Raw genomic sequence first — 12,940 nt, 5'->3', positions numbered from 1 at the left:
GGTGTAGAGCCACAGACAACATGTGAGATGGAGGCACCGGGCACTGAAAGGGGAGCTGGAGATGGCATGGGACTGCCAATGGTGTGGACTACTGGAGAGCACATGGAGTAGGATGGCGGAGCAGACATAGGGGTAGGGACTGCCTGGGTTCCCACAGTAGGACTGGGGCCAGCCATGAAGTGGGTCAGCAACGCACTCACCGCATTATTCGCGGGGACAGAGACAGAATAGGACATTGGCCCCCCTCCACCCCCAGGCGGGTGCGTGGGAGCAGGACCAGTCTCGAACACCACATGTGGCATAGGGGTGCACACGGGGTTGGATGCTGGGGCAGGCATGGAGCCATACATGGATGGAGCCATCGGAGCACACGTAGCAGGAGGTACAGTCTCACATATGACACGGAAGCCAGGATCACCTCCCATCTCAAAACCAGGATTGATGCTTGGATTGAAGCCTTGGCTGCAGATGGAGTTGCATAAGGGATGGCCCGCAGGGAGGTACACGAAGTCATACACAGGCTGGCCACTTGCACTGCAGTTTGGGTTGCACACTGGGATACATATATATTCACACATGGAGTTGAATGCAGGATCTGCCACGGGGACAGGCCCGGAGCCATTCATGGGGAGGGAACTGTTCTCACACACTGGGAGTGACCCGTTCTGGCTGTGAGGCAGGACACCATTCTGGCCTGTGGAACAACACACTTCGGCCTTGGCACATCCCTTGCAGTAGGCAAACTTGTGGCATCCCAAGTTGGCCAGGAGCCGGTGGCTGCCAAGCCTGTAAGGTGTGAACTCCACAATGGTCCGTGCCTGTTGGTTGGCTGCAAGCGTTCCCAAACTGGAACAAGGGAAGGAAAAGAATTAGGACCCTGCGTAGCTCAGAGATCTGAAGTACTACAGGATGAGCACACAAAATTAGACTTGATTCGCTTCAGCATGTTTCTAGGTACAAACTGTTACCTGACAACTTTGTTATTCTTGTCCTTCTCCAAAAAAACATTCTCTGTTGTGAAAAACATAGAAAGAAATTCTGTCCCAAGAGAAGTCTTTTTTAAACTCCCATAGTCAATTTTGTAATTGGAACTGGAAAATCATTTGTAATACTCTCTTGAATTCTTCAAAAATATAGCACCGTTCTGCCTCAAAGATGCATTTACTGCTTACCATTTCCAGCAGTCTAAGTTCGATCAGGCAGCTTTGTGGAATCGAGTTCATTATTATTCAGTGAGAACAATTCCTAATTGCTTCCCCTCAAAACTAGTCATACTTTTGTCAGTTCTCCTTGTCATGAAGAGCAGCAATGCATATTAATGAACAGCTACTTTCCCTAGGATGTTATAGCATCCTGCAAGTTTCCAGTTTCCTGTGATTAATGTGTTATGAGCTTAGAATACATATTGCTGTATCTCACTGTTGTTCTCTAATTGTTCCTATATGTGGTGTCAGTTCATGAATATTTAGAGGAATTCTATTATAAACTCAATAGGACTGTACTGGATGGGGGCCCCATCTAGTACTACTTTAAAAGACAAGAGTGCATACCCTTACAGACAAAAATTTGATACATCCACTTAAATTAAATCTTGAGAAAAATGAAGCAGCCACATATCTTGCCAGATTTAAATCATCCATCAGTTTCAAGAGGAGTGAGGCTTTTAATGGAAGCTCAAAGTAATAAGGGGCCCAAAGTCCTGTTCAGGCGTTAAACACCAAAAAAACATCAGAACTATTGTCTTCCTGAAAACCTGCTTTGATTTTTCACACTTTAATCAGGCCCCAATATTATTCCCATTTAAATAACTGATGATCTTACTCAATGGTCATTGGCTCTTTGAATAAACCACAGCCTTCTAAGGTCATTACACAGTTCTTCATATCTTCCTGGAGAGGATTGCAGAAAGAGATCTCTGCCGTACATGGTATTTTCATTCTGGGCTGGCTCAGTAGCTAGTCAGAAAATAAACAAGCACATTTTATATTTTGTAACCCTTAGAAATTTAACAATGAAATATAAATCACACCAATCTTACTAAAATAAAAAATACAATAAAAGGAAAATTTAATGTATTACAAGTTTATTGGCATTGTACCTAGGAAGTGGCCAATAAGAGTCCCTAAATCTGTTCCTTAGATTACAAATCCCATAATTAAATTTTTTTACCTTGACAATAACAGGTGGTCTGTTGATTATGATATCCCTGCTCACCATCAGAACTTCTCCACATTCTGGGTCTGAGACAGCAACTACTTTCATAATGTTGTGATCACAGAGATATGGTCCATATTGGTGATACGATATACACAGTGGAATTTTTTTCACTGTAATGTAAATGCATTTAAATTTTTTTCTGACTTATTGATCAATATTTCCACTTTCCTTCCTCCTAAAGTTTAACTGACACTTACAGTGACTTAATTAAATATTAAGTGATCATAGTATCTTTGAAAACAGACAGGATTTTTCCTGACTTAGGGTGATATATTGCTATCTTCAACAATTAGTTTCACAGTTTTCAGTTAATGTATCAGTGCATATACAAGGAGATTAGTTGGTTATTATTATTATTACTCAAAATTTGGAAACTATCATTCCAGTGCAATTCTTAAACCAGTAATTTAAGTGTAGGCAAATTTGATTGGTAAAACAGAATTTTAATATCAGTATGAAACTTTGTCTTATAGTGAGGTGATTTAATTAAAGGGGTCTATTTTCTTCCAGAATAAAAATATTAGTCATGAAAATAAGCGTTTATGTTCCACTGCACCTTTGCACTTCCCAGCATAAGGTACGCTTAGAAAAATTTATTTTGGTGGTCTAAACAAGTGTTTTACACTGGCTAATATCTTCTGGCCAAAGAAATAAATGCTGTACATGTATTAACATGGTTAACATGTGTGGATTGTTGAGTGGTCACCCTAAAGGGACTTCAGCTGTCAATATTTAACACTGTATGCATTTCACTTCCCACCACTATTAGAAAGTCTCCACAAATCCTAAAAACCAATTGTCTCCTGAAAAGAACAGGTTATTAGACAATTTCACATTCTTACCTTCTCTTGGACCCAATGTGATATTCACACTATCTTTCCAAAATTGATCCATTGGGCAACCACTGTAGGTTATAATTTGTGCACACAAATTAAACTTCAGGGTTTTGTTTTCATTACGCAAATTTTCAAGCAGCCAGTGCAGCTGGACATCTTCACCATACATTGGGCAGTTAGCCATCTTTAACCTCATGTTAATACCAGAGTCACTCAAAAATGGGTTTTTCAGAGATGATAACTCTCTCTCAATATGACAGTTGGAAGCATTGCAATACCCTGGGTAAATTCTTCTGTAAGCCCGGTAATAGGCTTCTTTATTTTTCACAGAACCTGTTGAAGAAGATACATGATAATGAATCTGCTGGAGGCAGGAGAAATCTATTAATCTACCCAAATAATAAAGATAATTAAGTTTATTTCTTTGCCTTCTTGAAATCTGAAGTAGTAGGTTGGTATACAACAAATCTATCAGACAATGAAACACAAAATATGGCAGTCTGAATGCAGACAAGAAAATAAATATCAGAGAAAAAAAACCCTCACAAAAAAACCAACTCCCCCAAAATATAACTCAAAATATAACCCTTTATATGGACAAAAGTGAATATGAAATGCTACCACGTCTCTCAAAAGGAAAAATACACAATTCAAAGAAAGAAAGTATCAATTGCTTCCTTTTTCATTCCAGTAAAAAAGAAACTCAACCTAACCAAAATAAACCCCAAAACAAACAAAAAACCCCAACAAACAAAACAAAACCAACAAAACCACCTTAACCAGCAATAAACCAAAACAAACCAAAACCAACCAACCAACCAAAAAAAAAAAGAAAATCCCACAGAGCCTGCAATTTTACAATCAACTGTGATTCACTCTTCATTCATTTAGGCGATTCTGTTGGTTGAACTCCTCTCTACTACAGGAACATGAAAATCAGTAGCTCAAAGTAAGAACAGCAGAATATTCTAATAATACATGAATTTAGTAAGTAGGCGTATTTTCTGACAAACCTGGTACGAGAAGAAACAAGTAAGACATTAATCCTCAGTTTAAAAGAATTTGCGTGGGTTTAGATTATCTCAAGTCTGCTAACATTTTAAACTTCTGTACAGATGAGACCAAAACATGTACATATGAATAGTGGTATTCAAAGGGCTGGAAAGCATGTCCTGTGAGGAGCAGCTAAGGATTTTGGGTTTGTCTAAATTGGAGAAAAGGAGGCTGAGGGGTGACCTCATTACTCTTTGCAGCTTCCTGAGGAAGGGAAGTGTAAAAGGAGGTGCTGAGGTTTTTTTTCCTGCTTCCCAGTGACAGGATGCGTAGGAATGATTCAAAGCTGTGCCAGGGTTTAGACTAGATATTAGGAAGCATTTCTTTTTTTGAGGCTGGTCAAACACTGGAACAGGCTTCCTAGAGAGGTGATCAATGAACCATGGTTGTCAGTGCCTTAAAAAGAGGCATTTGGACAATGTCCTTAATAGTATGTTTTAACTTTTAGTCAGTCCTGAAGTGTGAGGCAGTTGGATGAGATGATCACTGTAGGTCCTTCAACTGAAATATCCTATCCTATCCTATCCTATCCTATCCTATCCTATCCTATCCTATCCTATATCCTATCCTATCCTATCCTATCCTATCCTATCCTATCCTATCCTATCCTATCCTATCCCATCCTATCCTAAATGGATGTAATTACTATGTGCTTTGTTTGAATCGTCTAAATATGTTTAGAAGTATAAAAATCAAGATCTTTGAACAGAAAGGTATCTTCCTCTTCTTCAAAAAAAAAAAAAAGACAACTTCAGATTGTTCTACACATTTTAACACAGGAGAGATTACATTGATACTTTTATGTGATTAGCATATAAAGTTTCCTCTAACCCATTTAATATCATACCTAGTTCATACTTGTAAGCCCCAGTGATATCTTCGAATTGTTCACTGCCAACACTCTTGGTGATTAGACGTTGTCCACATGGCCAAGTATCGCAGAAAAATTTTGTTCTTTTGGCATTGTTTTGGGAAAGCCAACCAACATAGTTTGAATTTACTCGAGAAAACATATGATGACCATCATAATCCAGGTCCAGTTCCCCTTCCCTGATGCTTCGAACCCATGTAGGGCCACTGCAAGCTGAACCTAAGCCAGAGAACAAGAAAATACAGTGTACCCTAAGTAGTAGAGAAACTCAACAACATAATCTGAGAAAAATGATTACAATTACAGTAAACAGTTACCTCTGCCTGTTTCCAAAGGTGTTGGATCCAGACACTGCCAATCACCACAGCACTGATTTATGTCTCTGCGAGCCATCCAAGATTCATTCCAGCAGTGGTATTGCCTGTAGGATGCAGGAAAATACAATTAAAGACATTGGATTATCAAGTTAGATGCCTTTTGAAGGAGGAAGGAGGAAAACCATGCCAGGGATAATCTTCAGCTGAATGATGTTTGGGGACAGGAGTTCTTTTGTTCACTTTATATCACTCAAGCTAGAAATTTGTACCAGAACCCCACAGACCTGACTGCAAAACATGCTTGAAACAACCCTTTCTTTTAGTAAATAACATGCCAACATGGTCTAAGTAGTTTATTTTCCTCCTGGTTCCTTAGAGGAAAATGACATACTTAGTCTTTTTAATGGCTTAACAAAGAATATACCCTTAAGTATTTTATGCTGAAGTAAGATCCTCATTCCCTCAGTATTTCAGTTGAACCTAATCTTTTTGACATGTGATATGGCAGAAAATTCATTAAAAGGTCTCACAGATGAGATTTGAATACAAACGAAATTCTGGTGCAGTGAAACTATGAACATACTGATCAAGGGTGAAAACATGAAATCCTGTTATGCTGAGTGATAATGTCATAGTTATATGACCATGAATCAGAAGTTTTATAAGAATGAAGCAATCCATTAACCCATTATAAGGAGCATCAGGAAGACAACATAGTTATCAACCAAGGGATTATGACTTTAGATAATCATCCTAATCAGTGATAAAATTTCCCTTGCAATTGTTTGAAAATCTCATTGAGAAGACTGCCTCTTTATTAATTTCATGCTTTTGAAATGCATTATTTGGAAACTGAACAGCCTTACCACACCAAAGAAAGAGATACACCAATCTGCTAGATTTATAGTAGTCTTTCTATCATTTAATTCTATTGAAAAGCAAAAGAGCTTGATATTTTTCTTATTTACCATAGCTTGTCTTTGCCACACAGGATTTTGCCAGTACAGTCAAAAATCTCATTGATACCAAGGGGATTCTCAGTTGAGCATGGAAAACAGAAGTTCGTAACAACACGGCTTGGAATTCCCAAACACCTCATCACTGTAAGAAAATAATATTAATGGGTCATTACAAGTCATAATTAATCTGGAAAATCCTTCACTTATTTTATAAATAATTATCTTATATTCTACTTCGCAATTATGTAAATTCAAGGGATAGGGGCCAATATTTGGGAGGCAGTGATTTTATTTTCGAAACTTGAAGTTCTTGAAAAGTAGTCTGAAAATAAAAAGCCTAGCAGAAAGGAACTTCCAAAACTTTAAAACAAAACTAAACTAACAAAAAACCCCAAACCAAACCAATCCTCAAAACAACAACAGCAATAAAACCCAGAAAAAATCACCCCACAAAAACACCCCACAACAAAAAAAACCGCAAAGAAACCCCGTTTAAAATTTAGAAACCATTAACCTAAGCCTGCATTAATAAACTTTAATAATCACTACTTTTTTCTCATAAAGAAATGGTATATTACATATAGATTCATCTATGGGATTTGAATTTAACTTTGCTCAGTGTAGAAGCAGGTTCAGTAAATAAATGGTATGAAGTTGGGACTCAGATCTTTTTTTTTCTGTAGAGTTTAGTCCACTATTTTCTCATCCTTTGCAGTAAAAGAAAAAATAGCCTGATTCTTTTATGTTTTGGAGGAGACATTGCGAGAAATTTTCTTCCTGTTCATAACTTAGTTTTTTCTCATCCTTCAAACCTCACTCAAAGGATAAATTTTGGCTCCATGATGAGGGTTGGACTAGATGACCTTTAAAGGTCCCTTCCAACCCCAATTGTTCTATGATTCAATGAAGCCGCACTTGCTCTGTGTTTTAATAAAAGTTACAGTATTGACAACTGCATAGTATAAAGGTCACAGTAAAGACAGATCTGCTTCTCTTCTTGCTTTTCAGCCTGTATAGGAAAGCAATAGGTTGACAGTAAACACTCTATGAGGAGCCATGCCATATTATAACATGAGAAAAATATTCCATTTCTATTCTAGTAAAATGCTTTATACTAATATTCTTCCAGTAGTTTTTAGGGTCAGAGAGTTTTGATCCTGGTTTTCAATCTTCTTTTTTTGGATAAACTAGGTAAGGACAAACTGAAATATCATACCTGTGCACATTACTGAAGCAAGAGATCCACAGTACCCATATCTGACAGGCCTGCATCTGCCATTGTACCACTGCTGAAGAATAGGGACACTTCCATTCCAAGAAAATGGCTTCGTTCCTTTCAGGTAATCATTGTTTTCTGGAATCTTCATGATACTGTTAGTGGTATGGCTGCTTATCTAGAAAGAGAAAACAAAAAATAGCTGACCATATCTTCACCTCCTAAGCATGTCTCAAAATCATCAGCATTATACATCTATATTTCCTGTGAATCTGAGCACACACAGAAAGGTTTTTCCCTGCTACCACACTGTGTTAGACTACAGTGCAGTTTGTCCTTCTATAATATAATGAAGTGTGATCCAATCTATTCAGAGGTCTCACACCACTAGAGGCCTTACCATGTGATTTACCACCATGCTGACATGCACAGGATCATTGCGCCAACAGTGGTCACGATCAGAGCCGTGATGGTAACTTGCGCCCATATCTAGAATCTTCAAGCAGATATCCAGAATTCCATCTTCAAACTGAGGAAAGAGGGGTTAACATAGGCATCATGGTATTCTGACATTGATAAAGTTGCTTTCTTGTCAATAATCCACTCTTTTTTTTTTTACTTATATGAGCTGCCCTCTCTCCAACCCTGCCCTTTTTTCTTTTTTTTTTTTTTTAATCAATCACAGGTTCTAGTGGTCTGCATGGTTTTGTCTATTTGCCTGAAGGAAAAACAAAGGTAAAAACATGCTATTTTTACTTATGTTTGACCAATGGAATAGTTTTCATTCAGAAGCACAATATTGGTTTCACCTGTTCCCAGAACATTCTGCAGTTTCCTTAATTTTGCTACAGAAATCTTTGAAGTTACTTGGCTGCAGTGAGATTCTCAGACATTTTGTATTGTATATGCATAGTTTGGACTGATCCTAAAAACCTTCACACTACAAATATAGCATGTATTTCTGAAAAAATATGGATAACACTTGATTTATTTATTAAACTCGTATTTATTATTTAACACTTGAAAACACATGTATGGATGACACCTGTTTCTGAACAAGTCTTCAAAAAGTACCTGTCCAAAGTGCCATGGTCGAGAGGTAATATGCTTGTGAACTCCTTCATACAGTATTCCATGTTCATTCAGAACATATTCTTCTCTATGGGCCTGATTGTCCATATATACAGGGTCATCTGGAAAAGATGCAGAGCTATCAGACAAAATGTACATTTCTAGCACTTCTGTATCTTCTGCTTCACTGGATCTCCTTTTCTTTTCCTATGAAATTGATTTATTCTTTTAAGCATGTTCAAGGGTGCAGGGTTCTTTAAACATTCACAGAGAATTCATTTTTACTTAGAGTTAGATATTATCTTCATTAAGTCTCTCCCTGCTGCAGTACACTTGAATGAAAGAGCTTGCAATTTATCTTCACACTAAGCTGTTCTACAAGTCAAACACTAAGCACATTGAGTTGTGTATCTTCAAAATCATTGCATGGCAAATACTCACATTGTCTGTGCTGATTTGATAAAAATCAAAGTCCCACAGACTCTAGAATTGCTTGATAGCACAGGCAGATCTACAGAATTTAATTTATATTTGTGCTGTAGTATTTCATAGTGATAACACAGAATTCAAAGTATTACAAAATGGTTGAGGTTGGAACGGATGGATACCATCTGGCTTGACCTCCAACCAGTTGCCCAGGACCACATCCAGATGGCTTTTGAGTATCTCCAAGGATATCTCCAACATCTCTCAGCAACCTGTGCCAGTGCTCGGTTATCCTTACAGTTTCTTGATGTGTTTCTTGATGAACATCCTGTATTTCAGTTTGTCCCCATTGCTTTCTGTCTTCTCAAGACATTGTAAAAGTGGGGCAGAAAAATTCTGTCTCATCCTTACTATCATTAAGAAAACAAATCAAAACCCTAGTTTGAGACAGCCTTGAACTTGGAGGGAAAAAAAAACAGAAATCCCTGAAACCAAAATCCCTCCCTGTTTCTCATGATTTCTGTGACTTTGTCCTTTACTTACCAGCTAAATAATAAATATGTTTAATGTTTTTACTCATCATTAGCAATTTTCTTAAAGCTGATAGTCACTAGAATCCTTACCTGCACACCAAGGGTTAAAAAGGACATAAAAATCTCCAAGACATCGCTGATATGTGTGACCACAAGATGTGATTTGCATATTGAGAATATAGCGGCCAATGCAGACATTGGAGGGAGGAAACACACTGATATTGATGCATTTTGGCTGATGAATTTTGTAGGAAGCACTCCAGCAGGTTTGATCCAGACATCTGCCCATTGGGAAGGTACATTTCGTCTCATTTGATTCACAGGGTCTGAGGCCTTTTCATGAAAATAAAAACAACTTCCATCAGACTAAACAAAGCACATGTAAAAAGCAAGTAATTTGCTTAGGCATCATTTGCAAGGCGAATTTCCCAAAGGTAGATTTCTTTTTTACTTGTCACTTCTGTAGCAAAGTGAGAAAACTTTACATATTAGAAGAACTGTCTGATTTAGAGGAAGGTAGACTCTGCACACAGAAGATGAACAAGTAGATACAGTCTGTCACTGAAGATCGTGGGAAATACTAATTACTAGTAAAGGACTTGAAAAGACTACAGAGTGTTTGGGAATGACTACCTGTCTCCACAGTGAAAATAGCCTGGTCCACGGAGTCATCCCATTCCCGATTTTGGAAACGAGCATAAAAGCTGAAGGCTTGTCCTCTCCTTATTATCTGTCTGTCAGTTCCGAAGAAATGGGTATTATGTATTTGGCAGTTGGAAGGACAGTTCAAGTCGACTTCTCCCAGCTCAATGACTGTAGGACAGAGAAAAGAACACATAGGGAAAAAGAACCAAACATATAATTGAGTTCCCATCACTGGCTGTGGTTAAGATTAGGTGGAAGAGTAGATAATTATGAAGGACAGAGCTAATTTTCAAAAAAGTCATTCAGGACTTCATTCAAAATTCAGAGTGTGAGAGGTACTTACATAAAAGTATCCTTACAAGTTCACCATTTTTCTAGCTTGCAGATGGAAACTTGTCTAACTCTTTGATTTATAAAGCTGTGCCACAAGTTTCATGTCTTTTATATAGTGCCCTCTTGCTTTATAAATACCTGATGCTGAGAGATGATATCAGTATCTCTATTTGAAAAATTAATTTTGTATTGTAATATTCTCTCCATATTAGAACACGCTGTCTGCAGTTACTTTTCAACCATAGCTAGACAGCAAATGTTTCACACATGCTATCATTTGAGAGGATTTTATATGCAAGTAATAAAATAATAAAGTAAATAGAATAAATAAAAAGACTTGATAACAAATGCAGGTATTTGAAAGCTTAAGTGGCACTCTAAATGATTTATAGAAAAAATATATACATATAAAAGTCTGCCCAAAATTGTAAATACTGTTAAATATGCAGGCAAATGTCTCAGTCTGCACTTCCAAAAGTCATAAAAAGTTTGCAGGCAGCTTTGAGGAATTTAATGGACAAGGAAATATTCACAAATTGTGACATTTAAAAAATGCTGACAATCTATCCCAAGTGCTATGATTAGCTTGACAAAAATCTTAGCTGATTCCCCCTTAGGCATCCTGCCTGCATATCAGTCATTTCATAAGAGCACTCATGATGGTGGTGCCAGAAGGATGGGTGGCAACATTCTTTTTGCTTATTTGCATACAACTTTTTATTTTCAAAACTGCTTCACTCTAATTGAAGACAATGAGACCTACAGATTTTCAGCAGTTTTGGCAATTTGTCTTGCTGAAGTAAGTCTTGTGTCTTATTTTAATTCTAAAGGGTTAAGTTTGGTCCTGCTACGTCTACAGAAAAACTGAACAATGCAACTTCTCTACCTGTATTGGTACCAAGTTGAATACAGAGTTGGTATTTAAGGGAAACTAATTTTTCCCATCCTGAACCAAGGGTGAATCCGCATAAAAGGAGACTCATAGCTAAGCCCATGGGACCAAGAAACTTTTAACACAAACCAGTGGAGATTTCCAGAATCACATCCTGAATTAATTTTTCATCTAGCTATTTAAATTTGGTAATGAATTGGTCATTCATCTCTTCAACACAGATCACCATCAAATGCAGACCTGGGCACTACCCACGTTAAAAACACGCACACTATCAAGAACAACCAAATCTATGGCAGTGAATTACATCATTATTGCTCATGAATACATCTTACCTGCTGATAGGAAAGAGCAACAGAACTGAACTGAAAATCTCATATCTTAATAACAGTTGTCAACCATAACACAAAGTGTTCTGGTTGAACAGAAAGTGCTTATAGCACACATCCTGAATTTCTGTGGCCAAGAACACTGAAAAAACCTGATCCTTGCCTGTCCTCTGGAGGCGTTTATAAACGAAGACAACTACTTTTCATCCACTCATTAATCCAGCTGAACCGGAACATCAGGAAGTTAAGATATTACATGTTTCCCAGGGAAGTTCTCTAAAGCCAGCCCACAGTTTGCTTATCAGATTAAGTATTGCAACTGGATCACAAAGGAGCTAACGATTGCTTTCTTAAGCAGAGGCAGCTCAAAATAAATACTAAAGGCTAATCAATTTCACATCTCTTACTGGTTTTATGTCTCTGGTAGAAACTCAACCATCAATGCCAGTTGCTGGATTTTCTTTATCAATTCACATTTTGCCTTCATTCAAGACAGAATACGTCACATATTCATTGTGAAATAATCATTTCTAGCATGAGAGTACTGAAAACTAGTACTTTGTAGTTTTTGCTGAAAATAGAATGTATTTTTTTCCATTCTCTTACTTATTCTCAGAATTGGCTTTCATTTCACCAGATCTTCTTAATAGCTCTCTTTTTCCTTTATGAAAAGTTTTTTGCAAAAGGTTTTTTTTCCTTTTTCACTAAATCCACAAATAACATCCAAATAAACAAGTTATCCCTAGACTTGATGTCATATGCAAAAACATGTGCAATTTTTTATGTCTTTACACCTGATTGTTTAACTATTTATGCTTTTAGTCCTGATTCAAGTGATAGCAAAGTTTCAAGACACTCACCTTCCATTTTTCTTCTACATGTACTAGTATCTGAAGCACAGTACTGGTGGAGGTACCTGCTCCTCAGCAAGATGCACTGCAAGGTCTGGCTGATCTCCTCTGCAAACCAACCTAATTTCCTCTCAGTAACATTTATATTCAGAACTAAGAGGCTGTCACACATGTTGCATCAACAAAATACCAGTTTACAAAGAGGCCCCACCCATGTGTCTACTGATGCTCATAAATGATTCATTTTAACTTCCAGCATTATTAGGGAGAGTCCTGCGGCTGAAGGGAGGGAGAGATTTTGGTACCTCACCTATAGCATAGTACTTTCAGTGTCCCACAACTTGCTTTGTCTCAAAAATATTTTAATATCAGAACGATTCTAAACACATTT

General features: G+C 37.5%; 1 protein-coding gene across 1 annotated transcript; it reads right to left on the bottom strand.

Annotated features, from left to right (window-relative positions):
- Nucleotides 1–200: 200 nt before the first annotated feature.
- On the bottom strand, nt 201–12,721 carry LOC103806063 (protein-glutamine gamma-glutamyltransferase 5-like; the record flags this gene model as incomplete). The annotated part of the gene is made up of 13 exons (XM_009078733.1): nt 12,559–12,721; nt 10,133–10,312; nt 9,590–9,832; nt 8,544–8,662; nt 7,870–7,998; nt 7,470–7,647; nt 6,263–6,395; nt 5,295–5,398; nt 4,954–5,196; nt 3,060–3,386; nt 2,170–2,327; nt 1,822–1,955; nt 201–846 (listed from the first exon to the last, which is right to left on the bottom strand). Coding segments are annotated over exons 1-13 (2,757 nt in total), but the record flags the coding sequence as incomplete, so codon positions are not given.
- Between the last annotated feature and the right edge of the window lie 219 nt (nt 12,722–12,940).

Source organism: Acanthisitta chloris, unplaced genomic scaffold (genome assembly GCF_000695815.1).
Source record: "Acanthisitta chloris isolate BGI_N310 unplaced genomic scaffold, ASM69581v1 scaffold3487, whole genome shotgun sequence".
NCBI classification, from domain to species: domain Eukaryota; kingdom Metazoa; phylum Chordata; class Aves; order Passeriformes; family Acanthisittidae; genus Acanthisitta; species Acanthisitta chloris.
Note: the sequence above shows the minus strand (reverse complement) of the source record. Positions and strands in the feature narration are given on the sequence as shown.